This window comes from Chiloscyllium plagiosum, unplaced genomic scaffold, assembly GCF_037043375.1.
Source record: "Chiloscyllium plagiosum isolate Xiang-an unplaced genomic scaffold, Cpla_swu_hap1 HiC_scaffold_8, whole genome shotgun sequence".
Taxonomy (NCBI): domain Eukaryota; kingdom Metazoa; phylum Chordata; class Chondrichthyes; order Orectolobiformes; family Hemiscylliidae; genus Chiloscyllium; species Chiloscyllium plagiosum.
In genome coordinates, this window is record NW_028270146.1 from 1,419,931 (window position 1) to 1,446,750 (window position 26,820).

Here is a 26,820-nt window from a genome sequence, read left to right on the forward strand (position 1 = left end):
CCATGCATTATCTTGTAAGTTTCTGTTAGATCTTCCCTCACCCTTCCAATCCTAGGGTCCTCAGCCGTTCATCGTGTGTTAGGCCTGCTATTCCAGGGATCATCCGTATGAATCTCTGCTGGACACGCTCCAGTGCCAGGATGTCCTTCCTGAGGTGTGGGGCCCAAAACTGGACACAGTATTCCAAATGGGGTCTAACCAGAGCTTTATAAAGTCTCAGTAGCACATCGCTGCTTTTACATTCCAACTCTCTTGAGATAAATGACAACATTATATTTGCTTTCTTAACCACAAACTCAACCAGCAATCAACCTTTAGAGAATCCTGTACTAGCACTCCCAGATCCCTTTGTACTTTGGCTTTATGAATTTTCTCACCGTTTATAAAATGGTCCTTGCCTGTGCTCTTTTCTCCAAAGTGCAAGACCTCACATTTGCTCGCATTGAATTTCATCAGCCATTTCTTGGACCACTCTCCTCAACTGTCTGTAGCCTCCCCATCTCCTCAGAACTACCTGCCTGTCCACCTAACTTCGTATCATCGGCAAACTTCACCAGAATGCCCCCAGTCTCTTCATCCAGATCATTAATATACAAAGTGAACAGCTGCGGCCCCAACACTGAACCCTACGGGATACCACTTGTCACTAGCTGCCGTTCCGCAAAAGAACCTTTTATCCCAACTCTCTGCCTTCTGTCAGACAGCCAATCCCCAATCCATGCCAGTAGCTCACCTGGAACACCATGGGCCCTCACCTTGCTCAGCAGCCTCCCATGAGGCACCTTATCAAAGGCCTTTTGAAGTTTAGGTAGATAACATCCACTGGGTTTCCCTGGTCTAACCTATTTGTTGCCTCTACCTCTTCAAAGAATTCTAACAGGTTAGTCAGGCACAACCTCCCTTTACTAAATCCTGACTTGTTCTAATCTGACCCTGCACTTCCAAGAATTTAGAAATCTCATCCTTAAATGGTGGATTCCACAATTTTACCTACAACCGAGGTTAGGCTAATTGGCCTATAATTTTCCATCTTTTGTCTTGATCCTTGAACAAGGTGGTTACAACAGCAATTTTCCAATCGTCTGGGACTTTCCCTGACTCCAGTGTTTTTTTTTAAAGATTACAATCAACTCCCCCACTATTTCTTCAGTCACCTCCCTCATAACTCTAGGATGTAGCCCATCAGGGCTAGGAGATTTATCAACTTTTAGACTTTTTAGCCTTACTAGCACTTTCTCTTTTGTAATGGCTACCATACTCAACTCTGCCCCTTGACTCTCCTTAGTTGTTGGGATATTACTCACGTCTTCCACTCTGAAGACTGACAAAGTATTTAGGTTCTTCAGCTATTTCCTTATTTCTCATCTCTAGCCTTCCTACATCAGTTTGGAGCGGCCCAATCTCTACTTTTGCCTTTTACTCTCATTTCAAATATTACTGGCTAGCTTACCTTCATATTTGATTCTCTCCTTCCTTATTTTTCTCTTTGTTATCCTCTGATTTTGTAGTCTTCCCAATCTTCTAATCTCCCGGGGCTCTTGGTCACTTCATAGGCTCTCTCTTTTTCTTTGATACATTTCCTGACTTCCTTTGTCAGCCAGGGCACATGATATTGGGGGCGAAATACTGACTTGCATTGAAAATTGGCTGGCTGACAGGAAGCAAAGAGTAGTGATAAACTGGTCCCTTTCAGAATGGCTGGCGATAATTAGTGAGGTATCACAAGGTTCAGTGCTGGGACTGCAGCTGTTTACAATATGCATTAATGATATAGATGAAGGTATTAAAAGTAATATTAGCAAATTTGCTGATGATACAAAGCTGGGTGGCAGGGTGAAATGTGAGGAGGATGTTATTAAAGGATTGGGCATTCTGGAGGCAGGAAGCATGTTTCCGCTGATGGGTCAGTCCAGAACCAGACGACCCAGTTTGAAAATAAGGGACAGGCCATTTAGAACAGAGTTGAGGAGAAACGTCATCACCCAGAGAGTGGTGGGTGTATGGAATGGTCTGCCCCAGAAGGCAGTGGAGGCCAAGTCTCTGGATACTTTCAAGAAAGAGATGGATAGAGCTCTTAAAGATAATGGAATCAAGGGTTATGGGGATAATGCAGGAACAGGATACTGATTGTGGATGATCAGTCATGATCATAATGAATGGTGGTACAGGCTCGAAGGGTCAAATGGGCTACTCCTGTACTTATTGTCTATTATCTACATTATGTTCGCTCCCTCCTAAGTTTTCCCTTACTTGATCATTTATTATGTCTGGCTCATTACACAGCACAAAGTCCAGAATAGCCTGCTCCCTTGTGGGCTCCATCACAAGCTGTTCCAAAAAGCCATCCTTTAAGCATTCCATGAATTCCCTTTCTTTGGATCCACTGGCAACATTATTTACCCAGTGTATTTGCAAATTGAAGTCCCCTTTGATTACCGTGACCTTGCCTTTCTGCCCTATTTCCTGGTACATCTTGCGTCCCTGGTCCTGACCACTGCTGGGAGGTCTGTACATAACTCGCATCCTGGTTTTTTTGCCTTTGTGGTTCCTCAACTCCACCCACACAGACTCCACATCATCTGACCCGATCTCATTTAATGCCATTGATTTAATTTCATTCTTAACTAACAAGGCAACCCCTCCCCCTCTGTCCACCTCCCTGGCTTTTCGATAAGTTGTAAATCCTTGGATGTTTAACTGCCAAGCCTGAACCCCCTGCAACCACATCTCTGTGGTGCCTACCACGTCACAATGATTTGTGCTGTTAATTCATCTACTTTGTTACGAATATTACAAGCATTCATGTAAAGCACATTAATGCTATTTTTCTTATCCTCATAATTTCCATCACATCTAGTAATATGTCCTAAGTTATCCTTCGTTTTTGCTTCATTCCTAGTCTGTATTGAACTTAAACCTTGCACACTTGCTAACCTGCTGCTTAACTTTCTACTTGACTCCATATTCCCTTTTGCTTTCCTTTTCACTTTCCCCGACTCACAAATTTCAAGTCCTAGTGACCACCCTATTCATCCTTTTCGTCAGAACACAGGTTCCAGATCAGTTCAGTTGGAGATCGTCCCATTGGTACAGATCTCCTGCTCGCCCCGCCCCCCCCCCGCCCCCCCCCCCGCCCCGGTTCCAAAACTGATTGTCCATGTCCTGTGAAACGGAATCCCTCTTTCCCACACCCATCCCTTAGCCATGTGTTTACTTCCCTAACTTTCTTATCCCTACGCCAATTAGCACGTGCCGCGGGCAGTATTCCGGAGATTATGACCCTGAAGGACAGGTTCTTCAATTTCCTTCCTAGTGCTTGATACTCCCCAAACAGGTCCTCCTTCCTAGCCTTGCCTATGTTGTTAGTGCCAACGTGGACCCACAACAACTAGATCCTCTCCCTCCCACTCCGATATCCTTTCAAGCCATTCGGAGATGTCCTGTACCCTGGCACCGGACAGGCATACACCATGCGAGACTCCCGATCCAGCTCACAACAGATACTATCTGTCCCCCTAATTATAGAATCTCCTATTAAAAACTACTTGTCTTTTTGCTCCCCCCTCTTGAATGGCCTGCTGCACCATGGTGCCGTGGTCAGTTGGCTCATCCTGTCTACAGTCCTTTTCCTCATCTATACAAGGAGCAAAAATCTCATACCTGTTGGACAAAGTCAGGAGCTGAGGCTCCTCCACTCCTGAACTCGGAGTCCCCCTACCTGCCTCACCTACAGTCACACCATGTTGTTCCTGATCACTGACTGAACTTGAATTATGTAATCTGCTGGGTGTGACTGCCTCTTGAAACAAAGCATCCAGGTGAAGCTCAGATTCCAGATCATCAATTCTGATCGAGTTCTTCCAGCAGCCAACTCTTGCTGCAGATGTGGTCACTGCCATTCACAATCAGATGAGCCAGCTTCCACATCATACAACTACAGCACATCACGTGTCCAGCCATCTCTACTTATTTAATTAATTTATACAAGTTTGAGTTAAATAATTTCTAGTACTTTTATGTCGTCTTATTCAATGATCCGACTAATAGTAAACTTTTAATCAATCATACGATACACAATCTATATCAATTGAAATGCTTTACCTTAGCAACAGTGCTCTGTTCTGGATGGTCTCGAGCTTTTTCTTCACTTGTTGTAGCTACATTCACCCAAGTGACTTGAGTCATCTGCCTCAACCTGAATTTAAACTTTGGATGGTTGATGGATTTTGGGGAGTTAGTCAATGCCAAATATCGAGACACTGATCCTGTTGCTGAGGTGTCTGTGATGCTGGTCCAGTTCAGTTTATAGCCTGTGATGACTCAAAAGATTTATTTTGTATTTCTGTTGGCAGATACTGGCTGTATCACTATTTCGCAGTATATCCTGTTGGATCCGATTCTGATGTTTTTCATTCTGGGAGCAGTGTTGAGCATGCTCAAGTTCAATGCTGTGAAAGACAGGTAAGAAGCTGACAATTTGAGCATTGAGGTGTTGCTGTGCTGGGAACTTTGCAGGCCACCAATCAAAGGGGTAATGGTCTGAGTTGTTGGGAACACATTTATAGATTGTGAGAACTGGAAAAGCACATTTCTCGGTTGATTTTTTTGGAAAGAAAAAGCCACAGAAGAATTGGGGATTGTCTGCTGTTTACAGAAAAGCCAGGAGACTTGCCTAGATTAGCTTTTAAAAGAGAGATAGTGATTGTTTCATTATCTTATTTCTTATTGAACAAACAGTTCGTTTTGCAAAGGACCTGATGCTGAATGCGGCTCAGCAACAAATGCTGGACTTTGCCACAAATTTGATTTGTTCACTTCTGGAGAGGTTTGATGGAGGCAACTCTTTTCATCGCTCATGCGCTTGCTCTGAGTAAATGATATCCCTTAACTAAAGGGATAGCTGTAAGAAAGATCTCTGAGTTATTTCCTCAAAATCAGAAAAATCTACAAACGGTGTCTCTGAGTTCCTCAGACTTAGAAATCCAAGCAGGTAACTTAATGAGACCTACAGCTAACTGACCAACTGTCCAACAGAGGGTCTTCCATTCCTCAGTGGCTCTGAGCAAAGTGATCTAATCGAAAACAAGCCAAAAGAATTGAGGCAGTCACTTCATTGGATTTTCTATGTTATCACATAGCCAGCGAGATGTTTTTCTCTTGAGCTTCATTGATTCCAATTTTCTTAGGGTTTCTTGACACTGTATATTGAATCAAAAGCAAAAGACGTATCCGGAGCACCTCTGTGGAAGGTGACATCATTTGAAGAGATGTGACCGAGACTGAAAAACTGGGAAAATGGAATGGAGTCCTTGCAGGTTGCTCTTATTCCATGCTGACCTTTTCCCCATGACCCTTGCCCCTATTCTCTCCTCTCTGGTCCTGTATAAAGTCCTGCATTTTCCACGCACGGGCACAAGGTGGTCTTTTGCACTAATCTCAACAATGTACAGACCTTGGAACTTTGTGTGCGCTTTTCACATACTCATTCACACAGCAGTCATCCCAAAGTTCCAGTGTCAGCCAACATGCACATCTTGTATTTTCTTCTATTGGGCGAATAACATCAGACTTAGCCCCATAGATAAAGGAGCAGAATTAGGCTATTTGGCACATCAGATCAGCTTCACCATTTGATCATAGATGATACATTTCTTGAACCATTTTCCTACCTTTCTTTGTTATCATTGATGCCTTTACAAATCAAGAACCTATATTTCTCTGTCTTGAAGATACTCAATGACTTTGCCTCCACAGCCTTCTGTGACAATGAGTTCCACAGATTTGCCAATCTGGCTGAAGAAACTCCTCCTCATCTTCATTCTAAAGAGTTTTCCCTTCATTCTGAGGCTGTGACGTTGGGTCCGAGTCTCTCCGATTCGTGGAAACGGATCTTCTCCACGACCACTTTATCCAGGCGTCCAACTATTCTGTAATTTTTAATAAGTTCTCTCCCCCCCCCCCCCCCCCCATCCTTTTAACTCCAGAGTACAGACCCAGAGCCTCAACATCTCCTCCTACGACGAGCCCTTCATCCCTGGAATTATTCTTATAAACCTCCTGTGGTCCATCTCCGATGTCATCACACCCAGTCTTAGACATGGGGCTGAAAACTGCTTGCAGCATTCTAATGTGGTCTGACCAGAGCCTAATACAGGCTCAACAGTATATATCTGCTCTTGTATTCTCGCTCTCTTGAAATGAATCAGTGTTGAGAGTGTGATGCTGGAAAAGCACAGCAGGTCAGGCAGCATCCAAGGAATAGGAGAATCGACATTTCAGGCATCAGCCCTTCCTGATGAAGGGCTTATGCCTGAAACGCAATTTCCCTACTCCTCAGATGCTGCCTGACCTGCTGTGCTTTTCCAGTATCACACTCGACTTTAATCTCCAGCATCTGCAGTCCTCATTTTCTCCTCCCTCTTGAAATGAATGTCAACATTGCATTTGCCCTCCTAACTGCCAGCTGAACCTGCATATTAACTTTGATTTTCAAAGCCTTTCCACTTTTAAAAAATGGTGTCTGCCTCTATTCTTTCCACCAAAGTGTGTAACTTCATACTTTCCTACATTGTGTTCCATCTGCCACATCTTTGCCCACTTTCCTAGCCTGCCCAATTCTTTCTGTAGCCTCCCTGCTTTTTCAACACTGTCCCTCTACCTATCTTTGTGTCATCTGCAACTGAGCAACAATGCTGTCAGTTCCTTTCTCCACATTAATATACAATGCGAAGAGTTGTGGTCCAAATACTGATCCTTGCAGAATTCCACTAGCTACCGACTACCATCTTGAAAAAGTCTTCTTTATCTCTATGATCTGCCTTTTGCCAGTCAGTCAGTCCTCTATCCATGCCAGAACCTTGCCCCTAATACCATTGGCTCTGATCTTGTTACCCTCTTATCGTATGGGGAACCTTGTACAGATCATCTGGTAATCCAATTAAATTATTTCCACTGGCTTTCCTTTGTCTAGCCTGCTGGTTAACTCCTCAATCATGACCTCCCCTTGATGAAACCGTGCTGACTCCGTCCGATTTTACCGTGCACTTCCAAGTACTCCACAATCTCATCCTTAATAATAACACTCAAATCTTACGAATGACCCAGGGGTCAGGCTAACTGGCCTCTAATTTACAATTTTCTGCCTCACTTCAGTGTTATTTTAGCTATTTTCCATGAGAGGAAGCGATGGGCTGGTTGTATTATTACTGGATGTGAATCCAGAGACCCAGCCAATGTTCTGGAGCCCAGGTTCAAATCCTGCTACGACAGATAGTGGAGTTGCAAGTCATTAAAAATCTGGAATTAAGAGTCTAAAGACTGTGTATCCTTTGCCAATTGTCGGAAAGACTCATCTGGTTCACTCAATTCCTTTAGGGAGAGAAGCTGTCATCCTTACTTGGTCTGGTTTACATGTGACTCCAAACTCTCAACAATGTGGTTGACTCTTAATTGCGTTTGGGCAATTGGGGGTGGGCAATAAATGCTGCCTAGCCAGTGACGCCCACATCCCTAAATGAATAAATTTTTTAAAAAGCCCTCTGAGACCCTCCTGACTTTGGTGATTCCTGACACATTTCCTCAGATAGCTCCTTCAGAACTTTAGGGTGTAGCCCTTTTGGTTTGTTCTGAGGTACAGTGAAAACTGTTGCCTTAGGTGTTTTACAGGTAGATTGTACTATACAAGTGCGTCAGGATAACAGAACAGAGGGCAGGATACAATGTTATAGCTATGAAGATGCTGAGAGAGATCGAGGCTCACATTAAAGAGGTCCATTTAAAAGTCTGATCACTGCTGGGGAGAAATTGTTCTTCAATCTGTTCATATACGAATACAAACTTTTATATCTTCTGCCCAACAGAAGTGGGTGGAAGAGATTATAACTGGGCTAGGAGGGCTCTTGGTAGGGAGTCATTGAGCTGAATAGGTTGGATCTAGACCTTCGGTCCAACTTATCCAAGCTGATCCTATATGCTAAATTAATCTAGTCCCATTTGCCAGCATTTGGCTTTATATTCATGTACCTGATGCCTTTTAAATGACAATGTTGGTTGCTTTCTCGATGAAATGGGAAGTATAGATGACGTCAATGGATGGGAAGCTGGTTTTCACAACTCTGTAGTTTCTTCCATTCTTGGGAACAGCTGTTGCCATACCAGGCTATGATGCATCCAGAAAGGATGCTTCCTATGTTGCATCTACAAACGTTGGTGACAGTCTTTATGGATATGCCGAATTTCCTTGGCCTCCTGAGGGAGTAGAGGCATTACTGTGCTTTCTTGACTGTAGTGACCACATGTGTGGACCAGGACGGATTGTTGGTGATCATCATTTCCAGGAGCTTGATGCTCTCAACCATCTCCACTTACAGTCCATTGATACAGACAGGGGTGTGCCCTCCACTCTGCTTCCTGAAGTCCATGACAAGCTCATTTGTTTCACTGATGTCAGTGGAGTGAATGTTGTCTATACGTCGTGCCTTTGAGCACTCTGTCTCCTTCCTGTTCTCCATCTTGTCATGGAATCTGGCCACATAGTTTTGTGTGTGTGTTAGGAGCGTAGTAGGGGGCTGAATGCGCAGCCTTGCGGGTCACCAGTGTTGTGGATTATTGTGTAGGAGGTGTTATCGCTTGTCTTTACTGATTGCGGTCTGTTCATCAGGAAGTCGAGTATCCAGTTACTAGCTTGTAACTGAATATTTCCTAACTGAATATTTCATCTCCTCTCCCTATACAGTATTGCTTTTTTGTCCTCTGCTCATTTTTAAAGGCTTCCCACTAATCTTTGCCACATGATATACTTTCTCTTTTGCTTGTATGCCGTCTCTGACTTCCCTTGGCAGCCCATGTTTTGCCTTGTCCTCCCTTTAGTATGTTTTTTCTTCCTTGGGATGAATTTCTGCTGTGCATCCTGACTAGCAGTGTGCCACAGGATCAATCCTGGGGTTGACAGTGCTTTTTGCCATTTAGATGAACAACTTGGATGAGAATATAGGAGGCATAGAACATGGAACATAGAACATAGAACAATACAGCACAGAACAGGCCTTTTGGCCCTCGATGTTGCACCGACCTGTGAACTATTCTCAGCTCGTCCCCCTACACTATCCCAAAGTCATCCATGTGCTTATCGAAGGATTGTTTAAATCTCCCTAATGTGGCATGGTTAGTAAGTTTTCAGATGATACCAAAATTGGTGGTTTTGTGGACAGTGAAAAAGGTTATCTAAGAGCGCGACAGGATCTTGATCAACCAAACAACAGGTTATAGTCCAACAGGTTTATTTGGAAGCACTAGCTTTCATAGCACTGCTCCTTCATGTGATTGTGGAGAATAAGAGTGTAAGACACAGAATTTACAGTGTGATAAAATGTAGAATGACCATGTCGGTTTCTGTTCTTTCATATATAAATCACAAAACATTTTTAAAAAGTTACATTTTCAAGTGAACTTTAACAATTGGTGTCATGTGGGCCCAGATAAGGTATTGAAGGTGTTAGCTCCCTGTGAGGCTGTTTGTGCTGCAATGGTCATACTGATACTAATCTAAAAAACAGATTTACAGCATCTTACGTGGATTCATGCAGTTTTTGAGTCAAGTAAAATGTAATTCTGCAAGTACAAATTCCCCCCCATAAACTTATTTGTGTATGTGCGCATGTGTGTGTCCATCTGTCTGTGTGTGTGTGTAGTGCAATGGTCACCTGTAGTGTGACATGAACCCAAGGTCCCGGTTGAGGCCAACCTCTGGGTACCGAACTTGGCTATCAGCCTCTGCTCGGCCACTTTTCGTTGTTGCTTGTCCCGAAGTCCACCTTGGAGGACAATAGACAATAGGTGCAGAAGTAGGCCATTCTGCCCTTCAAATGTGCACCACCATTCAATATGATCATGGCTGATCATCCTTAATCAGTATTATGTTCCTGCCTTATCTCCATTACCCTTGATTCCACTATCCTTGAGAGCTCTATCCAACTCTTTCTTAAATGAATCCAGAGACTGGGCCTCCACTGCCCTCTGGGGCAGAACATTCCATACACCCACCACTCTCTGGGTGAAGAAGTTTCTCCTCATCTCTGTCCTAAATGGTCTACCCCTTATTTTTAAGCTGTGTCCTCTGGTTCGGCACTCACCCATCAGCGGAAACATGTTTCCTGACTCCAGAGTGTCTAATCCTTTAATAATCTTATATGTCTCAATCAGATCCCCTCTCAGTCTTCTAAACTCAAGGGTATACAAGCCCAGTTGCTCCAGTCTTTCAGTGTAAGGTAATCCCACCATTCCAGGAATTGACTTTGTGAACCTACGCTGCACTCCCTCAATAGTCAGAATGTCTTTCCTCAAATTTGGAGACCAGAACTGCACACAGTACTCGAGGTGTGGCCTCACCAGGGCCCTGTACAGCTGCAGAAGAACCTCTTTGCTTCTATTCTCAATCCCTCTTGTTATGAAGGCCAGCATGCTATTAGCCTTCTTCACTACCTGCTGTACCTGCATGGACAGTCACTCTAAGGTCCGAGGTCGAATGTCCCAGACCGCTGAAGTGTCCTTCGACTGGGAGGGAACACTCCTGTCTGTTGATTGTTGTGCTGTGCCCATTCATCCGTTGCCGTAGCCTTTGCTCGGTCTCACCAATGTACCATGCTTCAGGGCATCCTTGCCTGCAGTGTATGAGATAGACAACGTTGGCTGAATCCCATGAGCACCTGCCACGTACATGGTGGGAGGGGTCCTTTATACACACACACACACACACACACACACACACACACACACACACACACACACACTGCCTCCCACACACACACTCGCATGCACACATACACTTATAAGTTTGTAGGGTGAATTTGAACTTGCAGAATTACATTTTACTTGACTCAAAAACTGCAAGACTCCATGTAAGAGTCTGTAAATATGTTTTTTAGATTGAAATCAGTCTGACTGTTGTGGCACAGATAGCCTCACAGGGAGCTAACACCTTCAAAACCTTATCCGGGCCGTCATGACACCAATTGTCAAAGTTCGTAGAACATAGAAAAATACAGCACAGAACAGGCCCTTTGGCCCAAGATGTTGTGCTGAGGATTAATCTGAATGTAAAATAAAATAACTTAACCTATGCACCCCTCAATTCACTGTAATCCATGTTCACTTGAGAATGTAACTTTGGAAAAACGTTTTGCAATTTACATATGAAAGAACTGAAACTAACATGGTCATTATAAAAGATGAGAGACATAACAAACAATCCAGGTCTTTTTCAATATATAATTTCAGTTATATCACACTGTAAACCTTTGCTATAAATTCTGTGTCTTAGAATCTTATTCTCCACAATCACCTGATGAAGGGGCAGCGCTCCGAAAGCTAGTCCTTCCAAATAAACCTGTTGGACTATAACCTGGTATTGTGATTTTTAACTTTGTGCACCCCAGTCCAACACTGGCATCTCTAAGTCTTGATCAATCAAGCTACTGGATTGAAGATGGAGTTTAATGTGAAATGTTGCATTTTGATAATCCAAATCAGGACAGGAATTACACAGTTAATGGTAGGGCCCTAGGGAGTGTTATTGAATAGAGAGACCAAGGGGTGCAGGCGCACAGTTCCATGAAAGTGGAGTTGCAGCTAGACAGGGTGGCAAAGAAGGCATTTTGCACGCTTTGTATCATTGGTAAGAGCATTGAGTATAGGAGTTGTGAGGTCGTGCTGCAGTTGTACAGGACATTGTTAAGGCTACATTTCAAGTACTAAATACAATTCTGGTCACCCTGCTATAGGGAGGATGTTGTTAAACTGGAAAGGGTGCAGAAAAGATTGACAAGGATATTACCAAGATTGGAGGATTTGACTTATAAGCAGAGGCAGGATGGGCTAGGACTCTACTCCCCTGAGTATCAGAGTTTGAGTGGTGACCTGAGAGGTTTATAAAAACAAGAGAGGCATTGATAAGGTGAGTAGCCGAAGTCTTTTCCAGGTTGGAGGAGTCCAAAATTAGACAGTATAGGTTCAAGGTGAGAGGAGAAAGATTTGAAAGAGAGGTAAGGGGAAAATGTTTCCAAGCAGAGTGTGTTGCTTTTATGGATCGACCTGCCAAAGGATGTGGTTGAGGTGAGTACAATTACAACATTTAAAAGGCATCTGGATAGGTACAGGGATATGAGACAAATGCAGACAAGTGGGACTAGTTCAGTTAAGGAAACCTAGTCAGTATTGATGGGTTGAGTTGAAGGATCTGTTTTCATTCTGTATGACTCTATAACCCCTGCCCTTGCTAGTCCTTTGGCTCCCCAGCTAGGCTTCTTTCCAATTAACTCTGACCAGCTCCTCCTTCATGTCTTTGTAGTTACCTTTAGACCATTGAAATGCTCTAACATCTAATTCACCTTCTCCCTGTCAAACTGCGGGGTGAATTCTATCATTTTGTGGTCCCTTCTCCCTAGAGATTCCTTCATCTTAAGATCCCTAATCAAATATGCCTCTTTCCACATCACCAAATCCAGATTTGCCTGTTCCCTAGTCAGGTGTACCTCAAGATGCTACAAAAAAGACTTGTTGACATTCTATAAATTACAGGTACACAATCCTTTATCTGAAATCCGAAATCTGAAAACTCTTTCTGTGAAGATTTTTTTTTCTCTGTAACAAGGTTGTTTGGCATGCAAACTCCAACTCCAACTCCAACTCTAACTCCACACCCACTCGACCCATGTCACTCAGATGTGACGTGGCATCAATTTTGTCTCAGGGCTTATAGTGCTCACAGGTGTGTCTGCTGTTCTGTAAGATTTTTCAAATATCACTGTTAAACAGTCACTTATTCTGATGTCTGAAAAATTCCGAATTCTGGAAACCAGCTGGCCCTGAGGGTTTCAGACAAAGGATTGTGTATCTGTACTTTTTTTTAAGAAATCCTCTACCAACCTGACTTTCCCAGTGCACGTGCATATTAACAACGCCCGTGATTAGCATAATCATGCCTTTCTTACATGCTTTTTCTACCTTCTGATTTATTTTCTTCCCCACATCCTGACTACTGCTAGGAGGTCTGTACAGAATTCTGATCAGGGTGTATTTTCCTTTACAGTTCCTCAACTCTACCCACACAGATTCTGTGTCCTGCAACTCCATATTACTTTTCGCTGTCAGTTTCATTTCTTATTAACAAGGCAACCTCATCCCCTCTTCCATTTGCCTATCCTCTCAATAGGAAAAGTACCCTTGAATATTAAGTTTCCAGCCCAGATCCCTTTGCAGCCACATCTCTCTCATGACATTGTACCCACCAATTTCAATGTATGCTACAAGCTCATTTACCTTGTTTAGTATACAATATGCATTTAAGTACAACACCCTCAGTCTTACCTTCTTTGATGCCCTGCTCATAGTTATCCCTTTTATCTGCCATGCGTGAAGTTAGATTCCTGAGACTTTCCATACTCTCTGCCCTACTACCTATTCTGGAAATGTTAATAACCAGAGTCTTCCCTCCCCTTTAACTCTTCCCATAATTTTCATACAACTGAACACCTTACCATCTATTTTACAGGCTTATCCACAGCCCTTTTATGCAATTCACCAGGAGTCTGGTCCCAGCATGACTCAAGTGGAGCTAATCCCATTAGAATAGCCCCTCCTTCCCCAGTCCTGGTGCCAGTGTCCCTTGAATTCAAACCTGTTTCTGCTGTGGCACCTTTGTGTTCTTGTCTCAGATTACATTCTCACCAAATTTCATATCATTAGCAGCTGTGAATACATGACTCTTGTCACTTCTCAATTTTTTTTTCCATTCAACCTGTTCAGAAATGCATTAGTACACACCTCTGGAGCAGGTGGGATTGAACCTGGGCCTCTTGGCTCAGAAATAGGGGTGCTACCACTGCATCACGAGCCCTACAGCTCAGTCCCCAACATTTTACCAATTATAACATGCCAGCTTGATATAAACTCCCAAGGTTATAGGAATAAGACTGTTTGGCTTTACAGAGATCACTGAGCTAAATGGTCTCCTTCTGTGTCGTGATGACTCTGACCTTTTTTAAAAAGATTTGTATATGTATACCGTCAGGTTTGCTTTCTGTTATTTTTATAAACTGTAACATGTGGATTACATTGCCTGTTCTATTAGCCTTAGCGTAATGTATCGCTATTGAGTTTTCTGTGTTAATTTTGTATGTATTTATCTGTCCTGTATGTTTACCTTGATGGAGCATGTGCTGTCAGAAGAGCTGATAGTAACTAATTATTAATATTTGAAAGGGTATTAGTTAAATATTTCAAGGGGAAAAATCTGGACAATGAGAAAAAGGCAGTGCTGTCAGACTAATTGGATAGCTCTTTGAAAGAGTTAGTATGAGCGTAATAGGCTAAATAGCCTCAAAACTGAAAATGTGTTGCTGGAAAAGTGCAGCAGGTCAGGCAGCATCGAAGGAACTTGGATGCTGCCTGACCTGCTGCACTTTTCCAGAACACATTTTCAGCTCTGATCTCCAGCATCTGCAGTCCTCACTTTCTCCTTAAATAGTCTCAAAATACTAATAGCTATTGGTGGGTAGTGTTCTGAAATTTAAAGTGTGCTGCCCTGTGGGGTGTGTATTATGCATTATCTGGATCAAGGAATGAAATTAATCTCATATAATATTCATGTTTTTATATTTGTTCTCTTTTTACCAGGCCTTTCTCTCTAACTTGGTGGAAGTGGTTAATGCTGACCGGAGTTAATCTTGCTGGAGCACTTGGGGTAAAGTTTGTTGGAATTTTTGTGATCCTTCTGGTCGGAATTAACACTGCCTGTGATCTCTGGCAGCTTCTTGGGACTCTTGATGTTTCTCTGGTAAGTGGTTACTCTGACAGTATTGTATTTTAGAGATAATGTTTCTTTCTGAGCAGTTCTTTTACTGCCTCAGTGCATTAATTACTGGGTTAAGCAGCAAGACTGAAAATTAGCAGAGGGGTGGGACCCTCAACAGTGGGGAGGCAAGTGCGAGGCTGGAAGGAGAAACAGTAAAATGAAGAGACTGGTCAGGCTGGAACACTACAGGGAGTGAGGAATGCCTGTTGGATTAAATTTCATCTGTTTCAATGCAAGAAGGCTGATAGGTAAGGCCGATGAATTCTGGGTTGCTAATGTCCTTCACAAAAAGGAAATCTGCCATCCTCCCTGTGTCTGGCCTACAAGTGACTCCAGGCCAAATGCAATTGCCTTCTGAAATGGCCTAGCAAACTACTCCGTTCAAAGGCAGCTAGGAATGGGCAATAAATGCTGGCCAGCCAGCGATGCCCATATTCCACAGGTGCATTGACAAAACAAAAGGCACAAATGTGATGCAATGCTTTTCCTTTGCCTGGGTGTTGACACTGCACTGGACAAAGCTTAATCGGCAGGACATCCACAAACTTTCTGTTCGTGCGCTACCTAGAAGACAGTGGATTTTTTCAAAAACTACTCTTGCAATGTTGGCTTTGCTGGCTGAGCCAACAATTGTTGCCCATTTATTGAGAAGGTGGGGGTGAGCTGCCTTCTTGATCCACTGCAGTCCACATGCTATAGGTTGATCCCCAATACTGTTAAGGACGGAATTCCAAGAATTTGACTCGGCGACAATGAAGGAACAGCATTATGCTTTCAAGTCCGTATGGTGAGTGGATTGGAGGAGAACCTGTAGGTGATGGTGTGCCCATGTGTCTGTTGCCTTTGTCCTTCGAGTTGGAAGTTGTTGTAAGTTTTGGCAGTGCTGCCTGAGAATTGTTCGTGAATTTCTGCATTGCATCTTGTCAACAGTACACACTGCTGCTACTGGATCAGTGGTGGAGGGTCTGGATCCCTGTGAATATGTTGCCAATGAAGTGAACTGCTAGAAAACGGAATACATTTAGATTAGATTAGACTAGATTCACTACACAATGGAAACAGACCCTTTAGCCTAACAAGTCCATACTGACCATCCGAAGAGTAACAGATCCTTGTGCCATACCACAAGTAACCGGACTTCAGGCTGAATATTTTCCATCAACCACCACTCGCTGCTTTCTTTCAGAAAGCCAATTTCTAATCCAACCTGTTACATTACCCTCTATTTCATGCCTCTGCATTTTCTCCATCAGCCTACTATGTGGAACTTTATCAAAGGCTTTACTGAAGTCCATGTACACCACGTCAACTGCCCTACCCTCATCGACATGCTTGGTCACCTTCTCAAAAAACTCTGAGGTTTGTGAGACTCGACCTGCCCTCGACGAGACCGTGTTGACTATCTGAAATCAAATTGTTGCTTGCTAGATGATTATAAATCTCATCTCTTACAATCCTTTCCAAAACCTTTCCTACAGCAGAAGTAAGGCTCACTGGTCTAAATTTACCTGGTCATCTCTACTGCCCTTCTTGAACAAGGGCACAACATTTGCAATCCTCCAGTCCTCTGGTACTAAACCTGTAGACAATGACAACTCAAATATCAAAGCCAAAAAAACTCAAATATCTCCTCCCTCGCTTCCTAGAGAATCCTCTGATAGATCCCATCAGGCCCAGGGGACTTGTCTACTTTCACTCCTTCTAGAATTGATAACTCCTGTTCGTAACTAACCTCTATCCTTTCTCATCTATTATATCGTACCTCATTCTTCTCTTCTACAATATTCTCCTTTTCCTGAGTGAAAACTGATGAGAAATGTTCGTTTAGCACCTCTCCGATCTCCACAGGGTCCACCTTTAACTTCCCACCTCTATGGCCCTATTCCTACCCTAGTCATCTTCTTATTCCTCACATACCTATAGAAAGCTTTAGGATTCTCCTTTATTCTATTTGCTGAAGACTGCTCGTGTCCTCCCTTTGCTCTTCTTAACTCTCTCTTTAAATCCTTCCTAGCTGATCTGTAACTCTCCATCGCCTCATCTGAACCATCTTGCCTCATCAACACCTAAGCCTCCTTCTTCTTCATAACAAGAGATGCAATTTCCGTTGTAAACCATGGTTCCCTTACCTTATCACTTCTTCCCTGCCTGACAGGGACATACCAATCAAGGACATGCAATATCTGTTCCTTAAACCAGCTCCACAATACCATTGTCTGCATCCCCTGCATTTTGCTATCCCATTCTATGCATCCTAATTCTTGCCTAATCGCATTATAATTGCCCTTGCCCCATCGATAACTCTTGACCTGTGGCATGTACCTATCCCTTTCCATCGCTAAACTAAACGCAACTGAATTATGGCCACTCTCTCCAAAGTGCTCACTATCACTAAATCAAACACCTGGCCTGGTACATTACCAAGCACCAGATCCAGAGTGGCCTCCCCTCTTGTCGGCCCGTCAACATAATATGTCAGGAAGCCCTCCTGCAGACAATGGACAAAAACTGATCCATCTGACGTACTAGAGTTATAGCATTTCCAGTCAATGTTGGGCAAGTTAAAGACCCCATAATGATCACCCTGTTCCTTTCACTCCGACTCAGAATAGTTTTGCCAATCCTCTCTTCCACCTCCCTGGAACTCTGCGAAGGCCTATAAAAAAATTCCAAGCAGTGTCTCCTCTCCTGTTTCTAACCTCAGCCCACACTACCTTGATAGACGAGTCCTCATCAAAAGTTCTTTCAGCCACTGTTATACTATCCTTGACTAACAGGGTTACACCTCCCCCTCTTTTACCGCTTTGCCTGTTCTTAATGAAAGATCTAAACCCTGGAACCTGCAACATCCTCTCCTCACCCTACTCTATCCATGTCTCCGAAATGGCCACAACATCGAAGTCCCAGGTACCTATCCATGCTGCAAGCTCATCTACCTTATTTCGGATACTTCTGGCATTGAAGTAGACACAACTTTGAACCAGCTTGCTGTCTGCCAGCACATTCCTGTGACCCTGAAATCCTGTCCCTGTCCTCCCTGCTGTCATCCTCCTGTGCACTGCAACTGCATCTCAGGTTCCCAATCCCTGCTGAGCTAGTTTAAACCCACTCGAATAGCACCAGCAAATTCCCCACCCAGGATACCCCTCTGGTTCACGTGAAGACCGTCCTGTTTGTAGAGGTCCCACCTTCCCCAGAATGAGCCCCAATTATCCAAGAACCTGAAACCCTCCCTCCTGCACCATCCTTGCAGCCACATGTTCAGCTGATATCTCTCCCTATTCCTTGCCTCGCTATCACGTGGCACAGGCAACAAACCAGAGATAACAACTCTGTTCTCGCTCTTAGCTTCCACCCTAGCTCCTGAAACCCTGCCTTGCATCCCTCTCCCTCTTTCTACCTATTTCCTGTCTTGGAAAAAAAATCACTGTTCCTTCAGTGTAGCTGAGTAAAGGTACTGAGTGCATTGATTCAGGAAGGCAGCTCACCACCACTGTAATGAGTGCAGCTCGTGATTGGCAATATGTCCACATCCCATGAACGACAAAAGGCAACCGCAGTAAGAGGTGTGGAGATGACTACTTACTGCAAATCTCTTAACACTGTTGGGAGGAGAGAGGATGTTTAGAGGGAACTGTGAAGATGGTTCAGTGCAGCATTGAGGTGAAAGTGAGGTCTGCAGATGCTGGAGATCAGAGCTGAAAATGTGTTGCTGGAAAAGCGCAGCAGGTCAGGCAGCATCCAGGGAACAGGAGAATCGACATTTCGGGCATAAGCCCTTCTTCAGGAATGAGGAAAGTGTGTCCAGCAGGCTAAGATAAAAGGTAGGGAGGAGGGACTTGGGGGAGGGGTGTCGGAAATGTGATAGGTGGAAAGAGGTCAAGGTGAGGGTGATAGGTCAGACTGGGGTGGGGGCAGTGAGGTCAGAAAGAAGATTGCAGGTTAGGAAGGCGGTGCTGAATTCGATGGATTTGACTGAGACAAGGTGGGGGGAGCGGAAATGAGGAAACTGGTGAAATCCGAGTTCATCCCTTGTGGTTGGAGGGTTCCTAGGCGGAAGATGAGGCGCTCTTCCTCCAACCGTCGTGTTGTTGTGGTCTGGCGATGGAGGAGTCCAAAGACCTGCATATCCTTGGTGGAGTGGGAGGGGGAGTTGAAGTGTTGAGCCACAGGGTGGTTGGGTTGGTTGGTCTGGGTGTCCCAGAGGTATTCTCTGAAACGCTCCGCAAGTAGGCGGCCTGTCTCCCCAATATAGAGGAGGCCACATCGGGTGCAGAGGATGCAATAGATGATGTGTGTGGAGGTGCAGGTGAATCTGTGGCGGATATGGAAGTTTCCTTTGGGGCCTTGGAGGGAGGTGAGGTGGGGAGGTGTGGGCGCAAGTCTTGCACCTCCTGCGGTTGCAGGGGAAGATGCCGGGAGTGGAGGTTGGGTTGGTGGGGGGTGTGGATCTGACGAGGGAGTCACGGAGGGAGTGGTCTTTACGGAATGCTGATAGGGGAGGGGAGGGAAATATATCCTTGGTGGTGGGGTCCATTTGGAGGTGGCGGAAATGACGGCGGATGATGCGCTGTACATGGAGATTGGTGGGGTGGTAGGTGAGGACCAGTGGGGTTCTGTCCTGGTGGCGGTTGGAGGGGCGGGGCTCAAGGGTGGAGGAGCGGGAAGTGGAAGAGATGCGGTGGAGGGCATCGTCGACCACGTTGGGGGGGAAATTGCGGTCCTTGAAGAAGGAGGCCATCTGAGTTGTACGTTTTTGGAACTGGTCCTCCTGGGAGCAGATGCGGCGGAGACGAAGGAATTGGGAGAATGGGATGGCGTTTTTACAGGGGGCAGGATGGGAGGAGGTGTAGTCCAGGTAGCTGTGGGAGTCGGTCGGTTTGTAGTAGATGTCCGTATTGATTCGGTCGCCTGAGATAGAAATAGAAAGGTCGAGGAAGGGGAGGGAGGAATCTGAGACTGTCCAGGTGAATTTGAGGTCGGGGTGGAAGGTGTTGGTGAAGTGGATGAACTGTTCAACCTCCTCGTGGGAGCACGAGGCGGCGCCGATACAGTCATCGATGTAGCGGAGGAAAAGGTGGGGGGTGGGGCCAGTGTAGTTGCGGAAGATGGATTGTTCCACATATCCTACGAAGAGGCAGGCATAGCTGGGGCCCATGCGGGTGCCCATGGCTACTCCTTTCGTTTGGAGAAAGTGGGAGGATTGGAAAGAGAAGTTGTTCGTTTGGAGGAAGTGGGAGCTCTTCCACTTCCCGCTCCTCCGCCCTTGAGCCCCGCCCCTCCAACCGCCGCCAGGACAGAACCCCACTGGTCCTCACCTACCACCCTACCAATCTCCATGTACAGTGCATCATCCGCCGTCATTTCCGCCACCTCCAAACGGACCCCACCACCAAGGATATATTTCCCTCCCCTCCCCTATCAGCATTCCGTAAAGACCACTCCCTCCCTGCACTTCCACACACATCATCTATTGCATCCTCTGCACCCGATGTGGCCTCTATATTGGGAGACAGGCCGCCTACTTGCAGAGCGTTTCAGAGAACACCTCTGGGACACCCGGACCAACCAACTCAACCACCCTGTGGCTCAACACTTCAACTCCCCCTCCCACACCACCAAGGATATGCAGGTCTTTGGACTCCTCCATCGCCAGACCACAACAACACGACGGTTGGAGGAAGAGCGCCTCATCTTCCGCCTAGGAACCCTCCAACCACAAGGGATGAACTCGGATTTCACCAGTTTCCTCATTTCCCCTCCCCCCACCTTGTCTCAATCAAATCCATCGAATTCAGCACCGCCTTCCTAACCTGCAATCTTCTTCCTGACCTCTCCGCCCCCACCCCAGTCTGACCTATCACCCTCACCTTGACCTCTTTCCACCTATCACATTTCCGACGCCCCTCCCCCAAGTCCCTCCTCCCCCCCTTTTATCTTAGCCTGCTGGACAAACTTTCCTCATTCCTGAAGAAGGGCTTATGCCCGAAACGTCGATTCTCCTGTTCCCTGGATGCTGCCTGACCTGCGCTTTTCCAGCAACACAGTGCAGCATTGAGCATAGCTGTATTGATGGTACTACGATTTCTAATAGATTGTAGCTCAAGGATAGAGGAGTTGTTACCAGTTGTTGGAGCAGTTTCCATACCTCAGACCTATTTGGAGCTTATAGACAGCTGGAATCTGTCTGACTCAAAAGAAATACCTTCTGCAATGGTGAGAATGTAGGAGTTTGACTTGAGAAATGGTGAGCTACAATTGTTGCACACAGAACAAAGAAAATTTACAGCCCAGGAACAGACCCTTCAACCCTTCAAGCCTGAGCCGATCCAAATGTACTGTCTAAACCTGTCAGTCAAGTCCTAAGCATCTTTATCCTTCTGCTCCACCTACTCCTGCATCTGTCCAGACGCATATTAACTGAATCTACCGTGCCTGCCTCTACCACCTCTGCTGGTAACGCGTTCCAAACGCCCACCACCCTCTGTATGAAGTACTTGCTGTGTGTATCCCCCTTAAACTTTCCACTTCTCACTTAAAAGCGTGACCTCTTGTGATTGAACCCTTCACCCTGGGAAAAAGCTTATCTCTATCCACCCAATCATGAGGGGTAGGTTGGCAGTATGATAATTGAATGTACAAGATCTTAAGTTGGTTGAATTGAACATGATTTTGCTGTTCCATCACAGGGCATGAAGGAGATAAAGTTTTGTGATTTTTGTGTGGTGCAGAGATATGGTCATGAATGCTGAGGAGGGGAAAATACCCAAAGAAGTGCAAATGTAGGAAATCAAACAAAATCAGAAATTGCTGTAAAAACACAGTTGGTTTGGCAGCATCTATAAGAAAGTGAGGACTGCAGATGCTGGAGATCAGAGTCGAGAGTGTGGTGCTGGAAAAACATAGCAGGTCAGGCAGCATCCGAGGAGCAGGAGAATTGATGTTTCAGGCAAAAGCCGCCAACCCCTACCAACAGGTGATAGACGTGACACCACAGCTAGAAAACCGTATCACAGCTACATTGAAGAAGCTTCATAAATCAGGCCGTAGAAGCTTCATAAATCAGGCCAAATTAACAAGACAGAAATCCAAAAAAATGAAACCTGATGGATCCAACACACCTCATTTCTACGGATTACCTACGGTTCACAAACTCAGACCCGTAGTCTCATTCCCTGGCATATTGACATATAGACTTGCAAAGGAACTTCACCGAAAACTGAAATACCTAATAGAAGACTCATGCCACTCCACCCAAGAATTCCTGAACGTCAAAGCTACCAAAATAGAAGATGATGAAAAATGGTCTCCTTTGATGTAACTGTTCACATCAATTAACATCAGCCTGAGTAAATAAACACTGACCACACTACTAGACAAAACAAGGACACAAACACCAGACAACACCAACCTCATCAGCAAGGTCAACACCCTCAAGCTAGTAGACCTGTGCCTCATTACCCACACCACCTTCAAGGACAAGACCAGTAAACAAACCAGCAGAACACCCAAAGGATCACCAATATCAGGCTTCTTAGCAAAAGCAGTGATGCAGAGACTCAAACAGCCGTCTCCACGATCCAACCCAAACTTTGGGTTCGCTACATGGATGACACATTTGTCATCACAAAACGGAACAAATTAGATGAAACCTCCAACTTCATCAACAACATCCTTTACTGACATGAATTTCACAAGAGGAGGAGGAAAACAACAACAGACTCCCCCTCGTAGATGTCACAGTGGAACAAACAGTTCATGGAGAACTGCAAATTAGCATCTACAGGAAAGCAACACACACAGACCAGATGCTTAACTACAGAAGCAATCATCCCAACATCCATAAATGGAACTGCATCAGGGCATTATTTACACTACAGCACCCAGGAACTACAAGCGACAGAAGAAAACTACTTAGTCAGCATTTCCAAAAATAACGGGTACCCGATAAACACAGTCTGCCAATTCTTTAACAACTCATCCAAACAAGTAGACACAACATGCTCAGAAACTCTAGCCACACTAACATAGAAAGATACCTCTGAGATGACTACCGGACTACTCTGACCCCTTTGCACCATTGGCAGCCCACAAACCTACCAACAGAATGAAACAGTTACTGATGAACCTGAAGAACCCTATACTGAGAGAGTTTGTAGCCTTACATTTGACAAAGCTGTTACACACTAGAACTAAACAGGATACGCAAGAAAGTGCTTGACCACGATTGGGGGTGGGAGTGCATTTGTTCAGAACAATTAAGTATATCTGTTCTTAGCCCTTCATCAGGGCGATCTTTGACGGAACGTCGATACTTCTGCTCCTCAGTTGCTGCCTGACCTGCTGTGTTTTTCCAGCACCACACTCTCGACAACATCTATAAGAGATGAGTTCACTGGGCCTGAAACATTTTTCCAGCAGTTTCTGATTCAGTTTATGAATATTGAGTGTATATGATCTAAAGGAGTCGAATGAAAGGGGAGTAAAATGTTGTTTGTTAAGTGGAGTGTTTGTTACATAGTTTATGGACTGTCAGGTCAGTTGGCTGAATAGCTGGTTTGCAATCTCGAGTGATGCCAATATTACAGGTTCAATTCCCACACAGATTGTGGTCACCATAAAGATGACAGAACCCTAATCCTATTGCCCCTTCACAGCCTCTTCCCTTGCCTGGGTATGGTGACCTTCAGGTTAAACCTGCTCCTACTCTTCATTCTGATAGAGCAGCCCAATAGTTTTCTGGGACTATGGTGACTTTACCATCTGTTACAAAGCTAAAAGGCAGTTTTTCCTTTGACTGATACATACTTTATTGTTGCAGGTTGAATTTGGGAAACACTTGCTGGCACGAGTTTTGTGTCTCATCCTCCTTCCTCTTGTGTTCTACACAGCATTGTTTGGGATTCACTTCATAATTTTGAACAAAAGGTGAGTTGCTAACTTGAATTCTGTTTGACAGGTTGGATGCTTCTGTTTGAGAAAAACCCTTTTGGAAGAATTTTCCTGATATTCTCTCAAAGACAGAAGTGGGAAATTGTGTGTGGATCCTGTGGAGATCGGAGAGGCACAAAACAAATATTTCTCATCTGTTTTCACTCAGGATAAGGAGAATATTGTAGAGGAGAAGACTGAAATATGGGTTATTAGACTAGAAAGGATTGAGGTTAGTAAGGAGGAGGTGTTATCAATTCTAGAAGGTGTGAAAGTAGGTAAGCTCCCTGGACCGGATGAGAATTATAGAAGGATTGTCTCTGAAGCTAGGAAGGAGATGGCGGAGCCTTTGGTCTTGATCTTTGAGTCATCATTGTCTACAGGTTTAGTACCAGAGGACTGGAGGATTGCAAATGTATGCCCTTTTTTAAGAAGGGCAGCAGGTAATTATAGACTAGTGAGCCTTACATCTGTTGTAGGAAAAGTTTTGAAAAGGATTATAAGAGAGGATTTATAATCATCCAGCAAGCAGCCATTTGATTTCAGATAGTCAACATGTTTTTGTCAAGGGCAGGTCATATCACACAAATCTCATTGAGTTTTTTGAGAAGGTGACCAAGCATGTAGGTGTGGGTAGGGCAGTTGACGTGGTGTACATGGACTTCAGTAAAGCCTTTGATAAGGGTCCACATGGGTAGGCTGCTGGAGAAAATGCAGAGGCATGGAATTGAGGGTGAATTAGCAGTTTGGATTAGAAACTGGCTTTCTGTAAGAAGACAACGTGTGGTGGTTTATGGAAAATATTAAGCCTGGAGTCCGATTACTAGTGGTGTGCCGCAAGGATCTGTTTTGAGACCACTGCTGTTTGTCATTTGCAGGCATGGATGGATAGATTATCAAGTTTGCAGATGACACCAAAGTCGATGGAATAGTGGAGAGTGTGGAAGAATGCTGCAGGGGGACTTGGATAAACTGCAGAATTGGGCTGAGAGGTGGCAAATGGAGTTAAATGCAGCTAAATGTGAGGTGATTCACTTTAGGAAGATTAACAGGAAGGCAGAGTACTGGGTCAATGGAAAGATTCTTGGTAGTGTGGATGTGCTGAGGGATCTTGGAGTCCATGTACATAGATCCCTGAAAGTTGCCACCCAGGTTGATAGTGCTGTTAAGAAGGCATACGGTGTGTTAGGTTTCATTGGTAGAGGGATTGAGTTCTAGAGCCGTGATGTACAAAACGCTAGTGGGGCCTCACTTGGAATATTGTTCTGGTCGCCCCATTACAGGAAGGATGTGGAAGCACTGGAAAAGGTGAAGAGGAGATTTACCAGGATGTTGCCTGGTCTGGAGGGATGGTCTTATGAGGAAAGGCTGAGAGACTTGAACCTGTTCTCATTGGAAAGAAGAAGGTTAAGGGGAGATTTAATAGAGACATACAAGATGATCGGAGGATTAGATAGGGTTGACAGTGAAAGTCTTTTTCCTAGGATCATGATGTCGGCTTGTACGAGGGGGCATAGCTGCAAATTGAGGGGTGATAGATTTAAGACACATGTCTGAGGCAGGAGAAAGTGAGGTCTGCAGATGCTGGAGATTAGAGCTGGAAATGTGTTGCTGGAAAAGCGCAGCAGGTCAGGCAGCATCCAGGGAACAGGAGAATCGACGTTTCGGGCCTAAGCCCTTCTTCAGGGCTTAGGCCCGAAACGTCGATTCTCCTGTTCCCTGGATGCTGCCTGACCTGCTGCGCTTTTCCAGCAACACATTTCCAGCACATGTCTGAGGCAGGTTCTTTACTCAGTGCTAAGGGCATGGAATGCCCTACCTGCTAATGTAGTTAACTCAGTAAAAATTGGGGGCATTTAAGCAGTCCTTGGATAAGCACAAGGATAATGATGGGATAGTGTAGAGTGATGGGCTCAGGTTAGTTCACAGGTCAGCACAACATCGAGGGTCGAAGGACCTGTTGTGCGCTTTATTGTTCTATATTCTATCTCTCTGCTCATCTGCATTACCAAGAATCTAGCCATTTGCCCAATATGTGGATTCCTGTTACTCCTTCCAAAGTGAATCATCTGAAACCTTTCCACATTAAACTCCATTTGTCATCTCTCAGCCCAGCTCTGCAGCGTATCTATGTCTCTCTCTAACCTGCAATATCCTTTGTCACTATCCACAACTCTATTTACCCTAGTGTCATCCGCAAATTTACTAACTCGACCTTCTCTGCCCTCATCCAGGTCCTTTATAAAAATGGCAACAGTGGATCCAAAACAGATCCTTGCAGTATACACTCGTAACTGATATAAGAAGTGAGGAGGAGCTATTGGAGGTTTTGCTGGATTTATAAGTGGACAAATCCTCAGATCCAGATAGGTTATGTTCAAGGCTTTTGCGGACATCAAGGGACCTGGACTAGGGGTTAAAGGGAAGGTCTTGCCAGAGGACCGGAAGATAGCTAATGTAGTTCCACTTTACAAGCAGGATGGTAGAGAGAGACCAGAGAACTGCAGACTACTGAGTCTAACCTCACTGGTTGTGAAGCTATAGGAGAAAATAGGAAAGAAAACATGACTGTCCGTTTGGAGAGGCAAGGCTTGATCAGAGATGGTCAGCGTGAATGTGTCAGACAGAGGTCATGCCTATGAAATCTGTGGAATTTATTTGAGTCAGTGACCAATTGCTTGGATGAGGTAGAACAGGTGATGTAGTTCATATGAATTTAAGCAAGGCCCTTGACAAGGTGTAAGTAACTGAGATTCAGGGTAACTTGACAAGATGGATCCAAAATTAACCTAGTGATAGGGACAGACGATAGTGGTAGAAGGCTGTGAGACTGGAGCCCGGTGTGCAGTGGCATACCACATGGACCAGTGCTAGATCCCTTATTATTTTAATATAGATGAGAATGTGGGAAAAATCATAAGCAAGTTTGTAGATGATACAAAGATTGACCATATGGTTGACAGTGAGGAGGAATGTGGAAGAGGAATTGTATGAAGATATAAACGGATTGTTCAGTTGGGCAGATCAGCAGCAGGTAGAAT

The 26,820-nt window shown here is 44.7% G+C and overlaps 1 protein-coding gene across 6 annotated transcripts in view; it reads left to right on the forward strand.

The window, feature by feature from the left end:
* Positions 1-26,820, forward strand: part of pomt2 (protein-O-mannosyltransferase 2) — a 228,748-nt gene that overhangs the window by 44,826 nt on the left and 157,102 nt on the right. For all 6 annotated transcript variants that reach the window (XR_015757815.1, XR_015757814.1, XM_043701478.2 and 3 more), the window contains exons 5-7: positions 4,353-4,461; positions 14,671-14,830; positions 23,670-23,776. Coding sequence is in view for 4 of the 6 variants with exons in the window: in XM_043701478.2 (XP_043557413.2) it covers positions 4,353-4,461; positions 14,671-14,830; positions 23,670-23,776 (376 nt within the window). In the remaining 2 variants the exon portion in view is untranslated. The remainder of the gene's footprint in view (positions 1-4,352; positions 4,462-14,670; positions 14,831-23,669; positions 23,777-26,820) is intronic.